A 20,496-nucleotide genomic window follows, 5' to 3' on the forward strand; every position below is an offset into this window, starting at 1 on the left:
TGTCTCAAAAAGGACGACATAAAAATTGTATTTTTTTTCTGTTTTTTTGCTGTTGTTTAATGTATAATTTTAATTTTAATTTTTTTGTCGTACCTAATTTACTTTTTGTGTTATATTTTATCTTATAATTATGTGTTTTTTAAATTTTGTTTTTTCGTTTTTCAATAAATTTGTTCTCATTTTTTTCATGTATTTACAATTTTCTTTAATAAAATATCTATTTATCTTTTGTTTTGTATCCGTTTTGATTTAACCTATTTTTATTTTTTTTTTTTTACTATATATTTAGTAATTAATGCTAGTTTTTAAATTTTAATATCGTGATTTTAATTTTAAAGTTATTCTATAATACTCGTTTCGATTAAGTGAAACTAAAATATGTTTGTTTTGTATTATTTTTTCGTTTTTTTTTTTTAATGGAAAACAGGACATCAAAGAAGTTATCAAAAGCTAAAGGTAAGTAGTTTTAAAACGAAAAAATACTGATATTAGGACATAGAGAATAGTTATTGTGTTTTGGTTGAGAAATTATAACAAATACTTGTGCAGATTTCTTAAAAGTTTGACAAAATATGAAAAAAAGGACAATAAAATGGTAAATTATTATTAGGTTTTTTTTTTAAATATGATGATGGAAACTTGAGTTATTCTGAATTATATATTTTAATGAGTATATACATTGATTTAAATTTGTATGACACATTCTGTCGATAACAAAATGATTTGTATAAATATATTTTTTTTAAATGATGAGATTGGAGTTATTCGGGAGGGTTTCCAATAGCAACTATTAATAAATAAGCACGAAATCAAGGTTAAGGTTTAACTAACAAATACAAATTGGGGAATTGAAATAATGGCATGACTTTGGTTTAGCTTACAAAAAATCCATGATAAAAAATGCAAACAAATCTAAGGCAAACACTTAAAATTTAGAGGACCAGTTTATATTCCTAATAAGAAAATGAACTGTCCTTCAATGCTCCTTGGACTCATCATGTTTTAAATGTAACATAAATGTTTCAAATTAATCATAAAGTTTCATGTAGCCGATAATAAGTTGTGTTATTCATCTTCACTCCATTCTTGAATAAATCATTCGTTTTTGAAGGAAATATTCATTATACGTTGATGTTTTGATTATGATCTATACGAAAATTTGAGAGTTTTAAGTTGAAAACTGCATTTGAAAATGCTTAACATGCGTCTGACAAGCTGAAGGATGAAACTTAAACTTCTTGGATACATGTTTTTTAATCAGGGAATTTTTTCTATTTTTTTTTAAATCACTAATGTGGTTATAATTTCGTTCTGAAAGTCGAAAAAATGGTCCATTCCCAAAACATGCTGCCGGCTCTTAGAGTAAATATAGTGTACTTTAGTGTAATTGAATTATTACATAACTTTTAGACATGTCTTTCTAATGTTTTTTGGTCAATCCAATATTTTGAAATTTTTCCTTTAACGCCTTTTTCAGATTTATTGACAAGCGTTTGTCCAATACTTTCACAAATCTTCCAATGTATTTAGAACCAGAGATTTTGTTGGGTGAGGAAGAGGTTGTGGAGTGCTAGCCATATTTATACATCTTGATCCGTTTTTTTGAGGTCATTTTTGTACTGACATTTCAACAACTAGGAAAGATTTGTAGCTTTATAACATTTGTTTGTATGGTTTCTTTTTAAATGTCCATATTAATTAGTCTGTTTAAAATGCTGCCCAAAACCAGAGCTTCTCGGACACAATGATGCACTATAGATGCTAGGTTTATTTTTTGAAGTTCTGTGTAAGACATTCTAGACAAAGTTATACGGTCATAAGTCTGAAAAACACTGGGCAAGTTCAGCCAACATAAGGGACTTCATTTGCAGTCTAATTCATTCTTTGAATATAAATTATGACCGAGGCAACTAGTAAGTTTTTCAAGCGTCATGAATTTCAAATTCAGAACTTTGCTTCGCAAATCTCTACTTTAGGTTTATAGTACAAAAAGTACCAGCACAATTATTATCTTCAAAACACTCCTCAGGCAAGTCAAAATCCACCACAATTTGTATTTTGTATGGTAAAGAAATATTATTTATTTCTTTTAGAAATTGACAAGGCAGCCTTTTACAGAAAGCATTTAATAAAGTTGTGCAGAAAATAAATACATCATAAAGTAATAAATTTCAGCTTTCAGTTGAATGGAAAAACATTATCAACTGTCATTTTTATAGAAGTAGACTTGAAGTGACAGTTGGGGAGATTTTTCTTGACTAACTTTCCAGTTAACTTTCCATTAAAGTTGCCTTAATTGGAAGGTAATCTTTTTGTCAGCTGGCCAATCAGATACTAGAAACTTGCCTAACTTTCAAGTCCCTTATGTGGTCTGAACCTGCCCATTGAATCTTCCTCCAACAGAAAAATCATCGAAATCTCAGAAACTCTTTGACTTGCCTTTGTATTCGATTACGTACAATATCCAATTTCTTTTCTTGATTCACCTCCAAGTCCAAAGACGAACTTTATGCTTGGCCCTTTCAAAGCAAGTCACACCCTATCAATGATCCGAATGGTATATATCGGCTTTTTGCTAGTATTTTACCAATCTCTGCATACGGTTTGCTATGGTTGCTTTTCGATTAGACTAAGTAGTCTCTTCTTTTAAGACTAATATTGCACTCTTGAGATTTTGAAAAACTGCAACTAAAATTATTACATTTTTGGGCAGAACTGTTAAGATTGGAGGGCATTTTGTTTATAATAATTTAGATGTGCTAATAATTGTTTGCTAGAAAATTAGTAGTTTTGAGGTGATTATTTTTATTCTTTGGATATCCTCAAATAGTAGTTGACGAAATCAAATGCATTTGATAATAAATAAATACAACCATCAAAGTTAGAACAAAACGTCTGAACAATCTCACATATTTGTGAAAGCGTAAAAGAATGTTATAAGTTTAAATATCGTCGTGTGTCAACAAATGTATGGATCCAAATTTGTTCGAATTAAAAAATTCAACTTTTGTAAGTGTGTTCGAATTTCTGTTGAGGATTCTAAACTATTATTGGTAAGATACCAGGGTTATTCCATATATTTTAATAAAAAGACAATATTTATTTTTAAATATTTCATACCATATTTTTCAAGACCTTCAATACATTTTTCTTTAGTGTTTAGTGATTTTTGGAAACATATTTTCCAAATGAGAGACTTTTTAAATATGCTTTATGCATAGAAAAATGGAGAAAAATCTAAAACTTGGTTTATTGATAAATTCAATAAATTAGATAGAACTTCGATTTAACAGTCCACCATATTTTGGGGACCCAGGATATTAGAATTTGGTTCAAGACGCCCGTTTTGACATTATGGGCTTCTGAATTAATATTAAACTTTTTTAATACATTTTTTATTTACACTTTTTATCTTGAGAATAAATTTATCACAAAATTTCATGAAACTTTACGTTCTTATAGTTTCTATCATTTAAGTTGTATGCATCATATGATATTCAAGAGATTCCAGGACTTTAATATCTAAGTTAATTGTTCAGTTTAGACATGAAGAAATGCTCGAGTTCAATTTTTTTTTGAAAATTATTTTTCCAAAGATAAACCGAGAATTATTAGATCGAGCTTTTTGCCCATGTTAAAGTGAATTTGGGTGTTTCACAATTCGTTATCGTGAATTATATTTTCGAATATGCAAATCTGTATTTCGGTATGTTCCATTTTTCTACCGCATTCAAATCACATTTTTTATTTCTGTGAATTGATCTTTGATAGCTTCCTTCCTTCTGCTAGGAATCGGAGGGTTGCATTAAGTTTTTGAATTGAAGGAATCGGTGAAGCTACTTATAGCTGCTTAGCTACTTATTCCCCTTAGAACATATAAAAAAGCGTCTTTGCTTTGCTTAGATAAATCTAATATATTTGATTTGTCTCGCAAAATTCATCTTATTATTCTCTTGAATTTTGCTCCCTATTTTCACTTAAAATTGCCAATAATATTGCATCCATCTTCAAAATAGCAAACCTGAAGAAGTCGTGAGTAGCGACGAAACGTTGGGTAAAAGATGAAATAAAGTTTTTTATTTGCATTTAAAATCAATTGACCAAAACCAAAATTACCAAACATAAATCTACACAAGTAGCAAACATTTTACTTCAGAAACAAAATAAAAATGGATGATCCTTCAGTCCTGACAGTTCGAAGCAATTTCTAAGTTTTCGAAAATGATCGAATTAAAGAACATGCAATTTCATTTCATTTCCCAAAAACTATACTTCCATTAACTATTACACTATTACACAAATTGATCAATAAATTAACTCAAATAAAATTGAAAAGTGATTTCAATTCACTTTCGATCGAAATTCGGAACATGGGCGTTTAATTTATTTTAGAACTTCGCCAAGAAATTAGACGTAGTAGGTGTTTCAATATATTAAGTCTCCAAAAATTCGGTTGTTTTAATCTTTTTGTGTAGATAAAGAATGATTTCATGTCTTTTATTTTACAATTTTTTTCAAAAAACTGTCTTCAAGCAAAAGCTTGTATAGAATTCTAAATCGACCGTTCTATGTTCCTTTAAGCAAAATCAACTTTTATTGGATGCAGTTCTTCTAAAATATCCTTACAGTCGATTACAGTTTCTTTTCTAGGCTCATCGGCACATGGTTTTGATTAATCAAGATTAATTTTGTAGGGAATTTCTAAAACTAATCAACACTAGTCTCATTTTTAGCGGATTTCGACGTGAAAATACATTTTTCAAAGAAAAAAAAAAGTTTTTCGGCGATGTTTTATTGAATCTAGTCACACTTATGCTTAAAAGCACTTCCCTATCTATCTTTCGGCATGTGACAAAACAAATCTTGGAATACTAGCTAACGCTTATATTTGTGTAACATTAACCACTCTTGCATTTCAGAGAATAAACCTTTTTACTAAGAGTACAAATACAAATATTTCTTTTCTAAAGTCAATTGTACGAAGCATTTATACAAATGGCAGTAAGTTTATGTCTTCATTGACTCAAATTTGTAGTTAAATACACCACCAACCACTAGGATAAGGCCACACATTTTAAAAAAAAATGTGTCTGCTTTAAGTTTTGTACCCGGAAACTTTTATTATTCGTGAATAGGTACTTATTTCCCCATTATAAATTAAAAACAAATTAACAGGCAAATTAGAAACAAGCATTGGAATTTTTTAGTAGGTATCCAATTATGAACGACTAATTAATTTTAAAAATTTCCTTGAAGAAGCATTTATGTCCTATCTTTTAAAATTCGTGTATGGAATATCTAAGAGAATGTTGAAAACAACTGTTTTGATTTAAAATTGTAACACAAATAGGTTCCAGAAAGGCTTTGACAACTACAGAAAGAAATAGATGTTTTCAAGGATTTGGGACTTTCAGGACGTGAAATAGCAAAGAGACTTAACGGAAGCAAGACAGTTATAAGCAATTAACTTGCTGATCCAAAAAAATATGGGAAACAACAAAGAATCCCTACCGCAGATGTAAAAAGATCAAGATAAATTAATTCTACGGCTTGCCTCAAGTTCCACTATGGCAGTGACTAAAATATGGTTCAAAAGTGTAGTATCAGCAAGAACGGTACAGAGTCCAGCAACAAACCTCCCGTATTTTTTGACTTATTCATAAATATAAAATGGTATTCCGGGTGTAGATAGATAGAGGTCTACGTGCCGTTTTCTGGTTCCGTCTGGTGGTTCTGCAGAACTGTTTGTGAAGACATTATTTAAAACATTCCCGTTGGTGCTGTTTTAATTTTGTCTGACGAGGCCCATTTCCATTTATCGGCTACTGTACATAAACAAAATTTCCGATACTGGGCAACAGAAAACCTTCGAAAAATTCATCAACTACCACTTCACAGCCCTTATGTGACTGTTTGGTGAGCTGTTGCTGAATTTGGTGTGTTAGGTCCGTAATTTTTCGAAGAAAATGGGAAAAAATCAATCAATCAAATCAATCCAACGAAACTTAAATCAGTTTACTAGAAACAAAAAAGAATTCTGGTTCCAACAAAATGGATATGGGAGATCTTTTTGCCGGACCGTGTACATACAAGTCATACTATCCCGAGGGAAACAACTTTTTTTTTTAATAAGCGATGTTCAAGGGAAGTAAATGATCTTATGATGGTAATATAACCAATCAATCTAAAAGCTCTACGTTCAATACTTTCCAAGAGGCTTAACTAAGTTTCAGGAGCACCAGCCCAGATATGGGAGTTATACTCAAGCTTTGGACGTATATAAGTCTTGTAAATAACAGCCAGATCAGAGGGGGATAAAAACTTCTTGAATCGCCTTAGAAAACTAAAAAATAATCGTGTGCATTTCCATGAGAGCATTTTGATTGAAAAAAAAATTATCTTGACAGTTTCGAAACGTTTATTTCTATGGTCTGAGAAAGGATGAGCTTATTTTGAGAAGCCATAATAGCCGTACATAAGTTGCGTGTGGGGAGCTATAACCTATGGCACAATCGACTCAAAACTTTTGTTCACAACAATGAACTGGAACAACTATTACAAGACATCTCCTCTTATCCACTCTTCCAGGGTTTTAAAAAGTTGGATTCAATCAGAAGGCTTTCAACATTTTATTGGACTTAAAGATAATTGAAAACTTTTGGTCATGGCAATCTTGTAAAATTTATTAAGGTTGCAACCAATATGAACTCAAGGACACATTAATCGAAGCTATTCGTGATATTAAAAAAATAACTGCGATAACTACTCAAAACCGTTTATGGTTATATTCAAATATGGTTGACATACAAATTATTAATTTTAAAAAAAGTTATACATAAATGTTACAAAACCATAAAATGCAAACATTTCATTATTTTTATTGGCTTTTCCAAATTTCCATTTGTATGTAGCCTCAACCTGTATTATAAATTAGGTGGCGCAACAGTCTAACAAAAATGATCAGCCTCGGAACCCGACGATCCTCTCAAATAAATTTTTCCTGGCAACCGTTGGAAAAAGTGAAGAGCTTTCAATACCTTGGAAGTATCGTCCCCATCGAAGGCGGAACCGAACAAGACGTCATCTGCCGCATCGGCAAATCATAAGCGAAGTTCGGTATGCTGTCAAAAATTTGGAGGAATAACTCTATCAGCTTAAGAACAAAGTAACAAATGTCGAATTTGTGCTTCTTTATGGATGCAGCACTTGGGAGGTTACTTTAGCCATAACAAAAAAGCTGCAAACCTTCGTGAATAGATGTCTTCGTAACATCCTATGGATATCAAATGAGGTCCTTCGTGGAAGGACAGGTCAGGAATCTATAGAATCTATAATACGATAGCGTAAGTGGCAATGGATTGGACATTCTCTTCGAAAAGGTAACGACTGCATTGCAGGCCAAGCAATGCAGTGGAATCCGCTCACTCAAGAAGGAAGAAGAGCTGGACGACCGAGAAGCACATGGCCTAGGACAGTCGATGCGGAATCAGCGTCACTAGCCAAGAGTTGGAGGAAGCTGAAACACATCTCTGTAAACCGTACACTATGTAAGTAAGTAACAGTATAGCATGACAGTCCTATGCAATAACCATCAGGACACAAGTAGTACATCTAGTGAATCATTTTTTGTACCCTTTTTAAGTAGTTAAGTTTTTGATTTTGAGGAATTCCAACAGCCCTTTTCAATTTACCTCTAATTTCATAAAATAAATTTATTCATAGGTAGTTAACGTTTCTGAGTATAATATTTGATCCATGTATAAATAGCTAAAATTTTAAAACTTTCACAACAAAATGTGTAAATTCAAATCAACCAAATGGTTTTTGGCTAATTAATTGCCTAAAATTAAATTGTAGCATAAAAACCAAAAAGTAAAGGTAATAATAAAATTATTAAAACAAAACCAAAACTAAACAAAGAAAAGTAAAAATGCAACATAAATATAATTTTAGAATTTAAACCTTTATTTAGTTTATATATATTTTTTCTTAGGAGAAGTATCGTTATAATTATTATATTTTATTATTCATATTCTCATAAATGATGTAATACAAAATTAAACATTAAAAATAAAAACATGCAAAGGCTACAAAAAAGAAACAAAACTACACAAAATATTTGTTTTGTTTTCTTCTTTTTTACCAATTTTAAACTTTTTTTCTGAACCTAAGCAAAATCTAATACTTTTTTTCAAATAGAAAATATTGAAAAATCTTAATATGAAAATGAAATACAATTATTTTATTAAAATTAAAATGGATACATAGGTTTTCTTTTCTCTAATTTTTGTTTTTTTTTTTCATTTCAATTTTATTTTAGCTTTTTACAATGTGTGTGTGTACTTTAAATATATAATTAATAATTAATTTAAATTTAATAATAATCATAATTATGTAAAAAGTGTACAAAACCAGTCTTTAAATATGTTTTTTTGTTTTTTTTTCTCATCTATGCATAGATATATATAATATATATATATTTATGTTTATATATATTTTCTATAATGTACAATGTTTTTTTTGTATTATTTTTAATTTGAATTCACTTTTACTGTTTTTGAAATCATATAATAATGTAAATGGAGAGTATTTTTAAAAAAATGTAAACTTATCGTTTTAATTTACTTAATGATTATTTACAAATCTATAAATTCATTAAAATAACTGAAACAAGCACACGAGGATTTCTTTTTTTCTTTTTCGTTTTTTTTTTTTTAATTTTACTTAAATTAAAATTTCGATAAATACATTTTACATATATATGGTAGGTAATATTTCTAATTAGTTTTTTGTTTTGTTTCTTTTCTTTTTTAATTATAATTTTTTACAATTTACAATTTTAGGTGAATTATATAATTTAGGTATAATTTTTCTGATAAATAATATAGGGACGGAAATGAAACAAAAATAATTCAAAATAAACAGACGGACGGGACGGACAGACGCGACTAAACATCCATCATACACGCAGCAAATCACATTGTCACATTTATACAAAGAATTTTAATATATATATTTTATTAATAATAATTATAATGATTAAGAACTAAATTAATTTCATGCAATCTCATCACCGTGTTTTTATTCTCGTATAAATTGTTAATAACTACATTGTTTTTGTGTTGGTTTTTTTTTTTTCTAGTTTAACTACATTTTTGTTTGTTTATTCATAAAAGGGTGCGCTTATATTTTGTTTTTGCTCATGGAGGTCCTGGTTTCTCAAGACCTCCAAGAGTGTGATGTATTTTGATGAACTTCTTACACATTACATATAATAATTCTTGTTTTTGTTTTGTTTTAGTAAATTTATGAATAGAAATATAGATAAAAGAAAAAAGGAACCAGAGGAACATAGAAGAGAATGTTTATTGTGATGTTTTTTTTTTGTTTTTTAATTTGTTGTTGAAAGGAATTGTTTTTTGTTTTTTGTTTAATAATAACTGGATGAACTTTTATGTATAATTTTTTGTTTGTTTTATTTACTTTTACTTAAAGAATGGTTGTGTCAGCTTGCTCTACTATTTTTGTGTAAATTTATGTTTTTTTTCTTTTTAATTTTACTTAGGAATAGTTTTTGTTTGTGTTAATTTGTTAAACTAAAATAATTTATTTGTTTATCCTACAATATCTAAGCTTTGAGCATCCGTTACAGCTAAATACGTTGATGAAAATTTAATTTAAGTTTCCATTAACATTTAAATTTACATTACCATTAACATTAATATTAACATTAATACCATCACCATGAACGTTATTAACGTCATCATTAATACCACCAGTTAGTTGTTGTTGTTGTTGGTTAGTAGGGGTTGTTTGATTAATTGGGTTAATTATATAATTACCATCACCATTATCACCACCATTAGCATCATTATCCAAATTATTTATAATTGTTGATGTTGGAATGATAGTTGTTGGTGTTGTTGTTGTTATTAGGGTTGGATTTGTTGTTGTTGTTGTTGTAATTGTTGTAACATCACCATTTATAAGCGAAGTTAATGCAGCATTATTTATAGTTAAGTTAGTTAGGGGATTTGAATTTTGTAACGTACTACTAATATTACCATTGCTACAGATTTTACTGTATAAATCCGGCGTTGCCGTCGTAACATCTTCAAATTCTGTACGCAAGGCAGTGCGTTTGAGTAGCTGCAAATTACGAGGCAAATATGATAAGATGTTGTAAATAAGGCGTATGTCTTCGCTAGACGTCCATACGCCCGGCCGTTTGTTGTGATACAATTTGGCATATTGATAGATGTTTGCCGTATTGCAATATTCCATTTCGATGGATAATGATGAGATCGCACAGAATGTACATGCCTGAGCACCGCCGTATCTGAAATAAATTTAAAAATAATATGATTTTTGATTAATTTGATTTGAATATGAAAGATTTATAAAATATTTGATTGAAAGATCTTGCATCTTTGTAAATAAATAATAAAAATAATAAATAAACCACCAAAATATTTTGACAAAGAACAGCCTTGAAATACTCGGTTTCGAGTTTAAGAATTAGAGGAATTGGTAAATTATTCCTGATTTGCTACAACTCAAAACGTTTAATTTAAATCTACATTCTTGAAATTCGACTCATAACCCAGACAATGGATTTGAAATTTTGATTATGATTAATTGGATACCGCCAATGCCTTTGCCGACTGAGTATCCCTAGAGCTTGCGAGAAACCCTACAACGGACGAGATGTGCCTAGAGACAAACTGGCAGCTTGCAAACAATCCATCAGGAATGCTGCAGAAGAGGTGCTAGGTTTCTCACAGCCGCCACCAAGGAACCCCTGGTTTGACTCTGAATGTGCTCAAGCAAACAAAGCCAAAATGGAGGCATACAGATTATGGTAACAAGGGAGGACACGATCCTCGCGCCAGCTCTACGTCGCGTCGACAAGAGAAGAGATCAGAACCGCTTACTCAAAAGAAAGAAAAAAGCCCATGAGCAGCGTGAAGTCGAGGAGACCCAGGGATGTTTTAACAGGAAACAGGTGCGGAGTTTTTATAGAAGAGTCAAAAAGAAAACAATGGGATTCACTAGCTTCCCCGGAGCCTGCAATGATAGGGAGTTGAATACCGCAGTCAATGCTAAAAATCTGGAGAGATCATTTGAACCAGCTGCTTAATGGTGATGAAGTTAACGAATCCGCCAACGAGCAGCCACGTCAAATCTATTTGGTTGACGACCTAGAGTTACACCCACCCGCCCAGAGTGAGATCAAACTAGATATCACCAGGCTGAAGTCGAACAAAGCGGCCGGTGATGACGGTTTGCAGGCGGAGCTTTTTAAGTACCCTGGAGCAGGTCTGGTAAGGAGCATGCACCAGCTAGTAATTAGCACCATCTGCCCGATCCATAAAAAAGATGACCGCATTCAGAGGCATTAGCCTTTTAAACATCGCATCCAAGATCTTTTTCAGCGTATTATGTGAACGCCTGAAGCCATTTACTGACGAACTAATTGGCCCTTACTAGTATGCCTCAGGCCTGGAAAACCTACCATCGAAAAAATTTTCACTCTACGCCAAAACCTGGCAAATACCCAAGAACAAAATATCGAAATACACCATCTTTTCATCGATTTTAAAGCAGCTTATGACAGTGTAGTCAGGCACGAACTATACCGTGCTATGTTGAGTTTTGGTATCCCTACTACGCTGGAAAATGCTCGTTGCTCCGTCAAAATTGAAAGTTACTCGACCAAAACCTTCGAAGCCATCAGAGGACTTCGACAAGGCAATGCGCTGTCATGTAGCTGCTTTAATATTGTTATTGAAAGAGTGGTACGCAACACCAACTCCAATACAAGTGGCACCATCTTTCAAAAATCCACACAATATCTTGGATATGAATATGACATCGACATTATGGGAAGAACCAAACGAGCAGTGACGGGTGCCTTCTCCAATATCGAGTCTGAGGCGAAGAAAATGGATCTTGACATTAACGAGGACAAAACGAAGTATTTATTGTCGTCAAATAGAGTCGATTCACACCGTAGACTTGGTCAAAATGTGGCAATTGACAGGTACAACTTCAAAGTGGTAAACGAATTTGTTTATCTGGGCACTGCTGCTAATTCTGCAAATCACATCAGCACGGAGGGAGATCCAACGTTGAATTACGTTGTTATTCGCTGTTTCTTTGGCCTAAGCAAGCAGTTGAGGAATAAGGCCCTATCGCGAAGCACCCAAGAGACACTGTACAAAACTTTAATCATCCCAGTCTTGCTGTATGGTACAGAAGCATGGACCCTCTCCCAGGCGGATGAGGGATCTCTTGGTATTTTCGAGAGGAAGGTTCTGCGTACGATCTATGGTCCGGTTTGTGTCGACAGGCAAAGTAAGATCTGGCGGAGAATATTTAATCGGGTTCAACGCATGGTTAGTGCATGTCGAGCGAATGTACATCGAAGCTCCAGTCCGTATTCAGTCGGTATTCAACGAGAAGCCTGAGGGAACAAGAAGAGGAGGCAGGCCTCATCTCCGGTGGAGTGATCAAGTTGAGGCCGACGCACGCACGTGTTATGAATGTAAACAACACCGATGTACATAATAACGACGGCATCAGATTCTCCATGCCGTCATCTAGATTTTAAGTATTTTTATATGTATAAGTTATTATTAAGTTAGAAACATAAGAATAGAGAATAAAGATTCAGTCATTGTTTTGACATGAACGAAGAGTGTTTGTTTTAATCATAACTCACGTCAACTTGGTATTCGAAACTGGAGACAGAAAGCTAGAGATCGGGTAAGCTGGCGAAAGTTATTACTTGAGGCACAGGAGCACAATGCGCTGTAGCGCATCGCCGTCGGTGAATAAAGGGAAGAAGAGATGAAATTTGCCTACGTTCTTCTAACTAGTTCAAGCTGAGAAGTATTAGGCGGTCAACATAGGAAGGAAGAATAAGAGGATTGCTCCAAGGTAAACCACGAAGAGCAAAACGAAGAAAACGACGTTGGATGTTCTCGATTCTTTAAATATGAATACTTGGAAAAGGGGATCAAATTTGAGACGCGTATTTAAGGAGTGGGCGAACAAAGGTTTTATATAAGGACCGTGTTACAAACGGCTCAGAAAATTCTCTGGATCAACGTTTAATTAAACCAAGACAGTGTGATTGGCTTTGGGAATGATATTGTCTATATTGGAGAGGAAATTAAATCACTTGGTCACATAAAATGCCAAAGTTCAGTTGCAATAATTTTGTAAGACACCAAGCTGAACAACAATAAAGATCATGTTGAATAAGGAAAGAGTCATGTGTTGATGAAATGGATTTGACAAATTTTGTATTATCAGAATATAGTGTGAAAGAAGAATGCTTTATGACGCATTCCAGATCGTTGATTGTAAGAATAAACAAAAGAGGGTCTAGGTTGCTGCGTTGGAGAACATCATAGGTAGATGGGAGATGGTATGAGGTGACAGATCTGAAATTAACGATGTAACGGTTTTCATGATTAGAGGAAATCCATTTTATAAAATTTTTCGTACCTCTAAGGCCTTAAAATAGAAAAGAAATGTTTACCTATCGTATTCTGTTTACTTAGTGAGCCACCTTGTAGCTTCTTTTTACCTTATAAGTAGTTAAGACTCTGACAGCTGTTTTCCGCTCGAAATATTGACAGAAGGAGTGTATCATAATTTTCCGCAAAAAAATATTTTTTTTTTTATAATAAGCGCACACACAAAGGGATAATACTACCCTTATTATGTAGACACAGTGTGAGCACTAGGAATGGGATAGAGGGGTTGAAAGGAGGTGTCAGTGCACATTGGTTTTGAATTCCTGAATATTGCAATGGTTGGGAAAGACAGAGTGTGGCAAGGCATTCCACATTCGCATAGTACGGCTAAAGAACGAATCTCTGTACTTGACAGCACGACCGAAGTTGGGCTCGAGGGTATATTGATGAGCATTCCTAAAAGCGCGAGTATTACGGTTGAACTGTTTAAGGGGAGGAATGCAACTGGCTATTTCTCTAGAGCACAAACTAATAAAATAACGGTAAAAGACGGTGAGACAAGAAACATTTCGACGATGTTTAAGCGACGTAAATAATTTTGTGATGGTAATATCACCAATCAATCTAAATGGTCTACGTTCAGTACTGTCCAAGACACTTAACTAAGTTGCAGGAGCACTACCTTAGATATGGGAGTTATACTCAAGCTTTGGACGTATATAAGTCTTAAAGATAACAGCCAGATCAAAGGGGGAGAAAAACTTCTTGCATCGCCTTAGAAAACCCAAACATCTCGCAACATTTATGGGGACATCGCGTATGTGATCGTTGCACAAAAGGTGGTTGGTGATACACATACCGAGAATATCGAGATGTTCAGTCTTCTCCTTGCAGGTGCCATTTATGGATAATGGCAAGGGGGGTATATTTGCTTTAACGATACGAGACAATATTCGGTTTTCGAAGCATTAATTTCCACGCGGTTCCTTATTCCCCATTGTACAATGCTAATTAGGTCGGAATTTAATGAGCTTATCATATTTTGCCGTTACAGTTCCACATCCCAAAAAGATTGACGTGAGTCTAAAAAGATACATAAAAAGCTAAGAGTACTATCGTCAGCGAAACAATTGGATTAGTAGTTGCAGACAGGAGATCATTAATAAAAATAAGAAAGATTGTTGGAGATAGAACATAACCCTGTTCCAATACAACTTGTATTGAATGATTGAAAAGGTAATTATTAATCCAATGAAGGATGCCAAAACATATCAAATGCTTTTAAAATATCAAGTGCAATAATCTTACTTTCTCCAAAACTTTGTAAAGATTTGTTCCACTGTTCGGTGAGATGAAGCATGAGATCACCAATGGAACTATTGCTACGAAAGCCGTATTGTGGGTCACTAAGAATTTTTGGATCTTTGAGATATTTTTTGAGCTGATAATTAATCAGCGTTTCCATGACCTTGGAAAGAAGGGACGTAAGTGCAATCGTCGGTAATTAGACGATGAGAAAGATTCGCCTTTTTGGGAATAGGCTGGACAAGTGCGATTTTCCATCCGCTTGGAACAAGACCTAAGGAGTAGGACAGATGAAAAAGCTTACGCAGCGGGGTACCATCTGGACCAGCGGATTGTTGTATATTAAGATCTTTTAGGACTCTCGCTACAGTACGAGTGCGAAAAAAGATTTGCCCCATAGAATCACTAACTCGTGCAAGTACGGGCGGATTTATAACACTCATTGGCAGCGTTGAATTGGCGGCGAACTGCCTAGCAAAGAGATTAGCTTTCTCTAAAGATCTAACAAATGGAGTGTCATTTACAACGAGCGTAGGAACAGAGGAAGAGGAAGAATTCCTAACATTTTTTACAAATAACCAAACATTTGTGCTGCCTTTGGGACACTGCAGTATTTTTTGTCGTAATTTTTGCTCAACGGTTCTCTTAGGAACTCTTTCTTTACCTGGATAGTTCTTACACGAGAAATTGGCTGATATGACACAATGGTCAGGTTTAACCCAGCGAAGATCTTAGCACACACTCCTTCTAGTGTTGTTTGGCCCGAATGTTGAAGTCATGAAGAATTGCGTACATTGAAATCGCCCGTAACAACGATTTCAGTGCGAGGATAGGACGAAACAATTCTTTGGATGGAATCAGAGCAACAAATTCACGAGAAGTTGACACTCTGTCTAGATTGGGGATTCGATAAAGGAAGCAATAGTGATTGATTTGCTTATTCACGGAAAATTTAAACCACATAAAATTGAAAAAAGAAATGGTGCAGAGACCATATTGTGGCAAAAACTGATAAACAACATCATTCCTAATGTACAGTAGCGAGCAAAAAAAATGCAAACAGTCACACCAAAATCAATTATTATTGCTTTATCTTTCGTAACGGTAAAATTAAGTTGTTCCCTTTTGGATATGTGTACTCATTGTGTAGGCATTCTGTTTATAATAGCAATATGTAATTGGTCTCTCTCTAGTGTTTGCAAATTTACATTTAGTTAGAAAAACATAATTTTACTGAGAGCAAAAAAAATGCAAATGGCAAATATGACTAGGAAGGTAGGTACATAAAATGTATTCTTTGGTTTCAATTAATTAGAATATGCAATTAATAGAAGCAACTATCGATTGGATGCAAAAAAGCAATAATTAACGCTGCTAACAACGGAAGATTGATGCAGGATATCGCTTTGGAGTTTTGTGTTGCAACATCAACAATATCGCGTATTATATCCCGATATCGGGAACAAGGGGACATCAATCGCAAAGTGGGAAATGGGAAGTGGCCGTCCACGCAAAACAACTTCCAGATTAGATCGTGAGATCATAAGGCAGGTTAAAGTCAATCCCTTTAAAACTGCAGTGGAAGTTACTCAGGACATGAATGAACATTTTGATGTCAACGTAGGGGTACACACAGTTAGGCGACGATTAGTGGAGTCAAAACTGTATGCAAGACGACCAGCTAGAAAACCATGCATCAGTTCCATCAATAGGAAGAAACGGCTAGATTTTGCAAAGCGCCATATGCATTGGACAAGTGAGCAATGGACAAGAGTTTTATGGAGTGATGAGAGCAAGTTCAACTTGTTCTCGTCAGATGGCAATAGGTACGTGCGAAGGCCCCCGGGACAAAGGTACAGCCCTAGATATCAAGTTCCGACAATTAAACATGGGGGAGGGTCAGTAATAGTGTGGGGTAAGCAATTTTAAATATTTATGAAATCAAATTTGTAGTTGGGCTTTTTCAAAGGCTCATTTTCTCGTCAAGGCGTGGGTCCGATTTGTCAAGTAAGGGGCCGGATGAATGCGCAAATGTATAAGGGCATTTTGGAAGACCATATGCTTCCACATTTGCGGACGAATATGCCTGAAAACAGCTTATTTCAACACGACAACGACCCAAAACACACCAGCCGTTTGGTAAGAAACTTCTTAGAAGAGAAGAGGGTTCATGTTTTGAACTGGCCAGCACAATCTCCCGACCTCAATCCCATAGAGAATTTATGGGATCATGTAGATCGGGAGATAAGAAAGCGAAATCATTCAAATTGTACCGAGTTGATGGAACAAATAAGGACTGAATGGGAACAAATACCTGCGAGCTTTTTGGTGTCGTTGATTGACTCAATGCCTAAAAGGTTACGCGCCGTTATTGCCAATAAAGGTTTCGCAACAAAATATTAAAATATTTAAGTACAAAATTCCTTCAAATAAGATGAATAAATACGTTATTTTTAAAAATTTCCACGAATTTGCATTTTTTTTGCTTGGCTTAAGATCCAAGTTTAGGAACATTTTTTACAATAACTATTTTCATGGAGTAAGATTGGGTAAAATTCAAATCTGTTAAAAGAAAAAAATTAATTTGAACATTTTATTCTAAATTTCAAAGTATTATAATTTAAAATAACTTAGTTCTTGCTAAAGATTGTACCATACTTTTTCGGTTGCATTTTTTTTGCTCGGTACTGTATATGGCGAGACAATGGCCATGGTGGGAAAAGAATAATGGCACCAAGTTATACCCTTGAATAAAGAATTCAGTGGAATCGGATTCCTCACCCAATTGGGTTACACTTAGTGCCAATACAGCTGGCCTGTTTAAAGCAGTATGGGAGTACACGGAAAGAAAATTCGATCTAAGCCCACGAATATTACAATAATCTACCATAAAATTTTCAGCCATTGCAAATAAAAGAATAGCAAAAACCAATACAGATAAAGATTATATAATTCACTTAACAACTTGAATAATATTGAAAACTTATTTCTAAAGAAAGCTTTGAGCAGAGCGTCAGAAAAAAAGAGCGGAATTAATAGAAGATACTAATATGTGTATGTATGTATGTTCATTGGTCATTGGTTGATCCTTACGGATTCGGCATACAAATAGGTAACCTTCTTCTATGACAACATTACATACAGGAATGGTGGAAGGTTTCAAGTCAAAAGGTCCTAGTTCTCAACGGCCTGTTGCGCCGCCTTATTTTTTTATTTTATTAAGAACTTAATCCTTTAAAAAAGTTTTATTTTCCTTGCAGGACAGACAAAAAGTGATAAAAGAAAAATGAAATTTCTTGATCATCTTTTATAACGAAATTAATAACAAATGTTTCTTTTATGAACGAATTTATCTTCATATAACTATCTAATTTAAAGGATTTGTTTGATATCCTTGAACACATTTTTGGAAGCAAATAAAACACACAACAAAATATGAAATAGCAAAAATAATAACACTTACCTATCCACGACAACGATTGGTCCATTTCTGTAGTCGCTGCATCTCTCGTGCACGTCCACAATAAAATCGTAAATACTATTTGGATTGGTCATTTCTGGCCAACTGGGACAATGCAGCATTTTCACGCTTAGCTCATAATCGTCCTGTATTGATTGTATGACAAAATCTCGACTCACGTAGTCGCTTTTGTTGGTCTTGCTTAAGAATTTTACGCGATAGTAATCGCTTTCGATGGGCGTCGTGTCATCTGGCCAAAATTGCGCAAAGTTCTATAAAAGCAAGACAAAGAAAATACCATCTTTATATTGAACTTCATTCTAATACCACAAAAAAAAGTAAAAAAAACTCAAAAGGATATCTTTTGAAAAACTTACAATCTCATCTAATGATGATAGCAATACAATTGTTTGCGCATTGTGATCCCACACCATTTGCCAGAAATCCTTGACGGTGTGAGACATTGGATGCTGGGTGACAATAAAGTCTCGCAGCCGCCTGAAACCGTGCAGCCACGAAGCGTTTATATAATCGCTTCCCTCTTCGCCCGGCTTCGGCGTTAAATGCACCCGACTGCTTTCAATCGGGAATATGGCACCACGATTCTTGATTGAGTTGACTTGCTTCATCGCCGACGCGATGTGAATATCCTTCGTTTGGAACTGAATAATATTCTTGTACTGATTCTCTAGGTAGGTGGTGAGATTTTTAAGCTCCTCGATTTGATCGGCACGCAGGTTTGTCTCCCCGCTGGCTATGGCCTCGACAAGGGCGTCGTGCAGGAAAATGTACTGCTCCTCGGTTTGAACGAGGAAATTCCGCTGCACCCGGATGTGTCGCAGGAAGCCGAATACATTGACGACTCCCTTCTGCTGGATCTGCTTGAGCATGGCATCTAAAACGATGTATGTTCCAGTGCGTCCAACTCCAGCGCTGTTATGAGACAAAACAAAAAAAGTCAATCAAGTGCGAATAAAGTTGAAAAAATACATACCTGCAGTGGACAACTATTGGACCTGCATCTGGTGGATTGGCTGCTGAAGATTTCTTAACAAAATTTAATACTGGCAGGGGATGGTCAGGTGTTCCGTGATCCGGCCAATTCGTGTAGTGGTACTGGTAAACGATTTTCTCCGAGTTCGACTGTTTCTTCTTTTTGAGCTGAAAGAACACATCATGAGAATTATACGACAAGTCCAAAAAAAGAAACAACAATGTATCGTTGAATGCTAACCCACCTTGAGGTGCTTAATCTGTAACGTTCGCACAGTATACGTGGACATTACTTCCTCCTCAATCAGTTTCACTTGAATGACCCCGTATGTCTCAATGCCGTCCTTTGGCCAGTACATGTCGCACTTCCGACGGCCCCGTTCGACCAGGTTCGTTATCATCACAATAATCGCCACTCGTTGCTCCCAAATCATTCGCCAGAAGCAATCAAATGTGTCCGGCAATGGACCTTGCGTGCCGATAAAGGCACGGGTCTTCTGGTAGCCGTCAATGAAATTGGCATTAATGTAATCGAGGTTCTTCTTTTGGCCTGGTGTTGGGTGGAGATGCACTCGACTGTGGTCATCTGTAAAGGAATCGATTAGTTGGATTTGGATTTGGATTGCCTTTTCTCTAACGGTCTTTTTGTTTTTTTTTTACTTACATGCAGTTATGTTGAGATAGCGATTTTTCCGCTTGTTCTCCGGATGCTGTGAGTGCTCGCAGGGTAGGTCGTCGGATATGCACTCATTTTGAATGGCCTCATACTCCCGGCTAAAGCCGATGTCGCCATCAGCGTGCAGCGAAGCTACATGCTTACTGAACTCATTTACGGGCACAGCAGCACGTATTTCGCCGCCAATCTCGACGGGAACTTCCCAGTCAACCTGGGGCACCGATGGATGGTGTGGGGGGTCGTCTAGGTAATAGTATGCTGCATGGAAACATTTCCTGCTTTTGAAAAGAAATAGAAAATGAAGAGAGAAACATTAAAATCGTATACGGAAATGAACTGAAATAAAATTGAACGATTATGAGAATGGCCATGATGATGCTGCCAACAACGATTGCGACGGCGGCGACGATGGCGACTACTACAAGGACGATTGGGAACGATTGGGCGCGGTTTAAAGGCAGACGTGTATCGAGAAAAGTATTAAATGATTATTTTTTTTCCTCATGTACACAATCATGGTGTGAAGTAAAACATTTGGTTTAAAAGCGTCGTAAGGTGGATAAAGCTTTTAGAAG

The 20,496-nt window shown here is 34.7% G+C and overlaps 1 protein-coding gene across 5 annotated transcripts in view; it reads right to left on the reverse strand.

Moving 5' to 3' along the window:
* Positions 1-8,684: 8,684 nt before the first annotated feature.
* LOC129938749 (tyrosine-protein phosphatase 99A) overlaps positions 8,685-20,496 on the reverse strand; it is a 771,051-nt gene continuing 759,239 nt past the window's right edge. For 3 of the 5 annotated variants that reach the window (XM_056046477.1, XM_056046482.1, XM_056046481.1), the window contains 6 exons: positions 19,910-20,199; positions 19,491-19,831; positions 19,247-19,413; positions 18,630-19,185; positions 18,256-18,524; positions 8,685-10,339 (listed from right to left, as the gene is read on the reverse strand). In XM_056046477.1, the coding sequence (XP_055902452.1) occupies positions 9,673-10,339; positions 18,256-18,524; positions 18,630-19,185; positions 19,247-19,413; positions 19,491-19,831; positions 19,910-20,199 (2,290 nt within the window). In that variant the 3' untranslated portion in view covers positions 8,685-9,672. The remainder of the gene's footprint in view (positions 10,340-18,255; positions 18,525-18,629; positions 19,186-19,246; positions 19,414-19,490; positions 19,832-19,909; positions 20,200-20,496) is intronic. The other 2 variants (XM_056046480.1, XM_056046478.1) reach the window with 2 other exon arrangements.

The sequence above is a fragment of the Eupeodes corollae genome, chromosome 1 (assembly GCF_945859685.1).
Source record: "Eupeodes corollae chromosome 1, idEupCoro1.1, whole genome shotgun sequence".
NCBI lineage: Eukaryota > Metazoa > Arthropoda > Insecta > Diptera > Syrphidae > Eupeodes > Eupeodes corollae.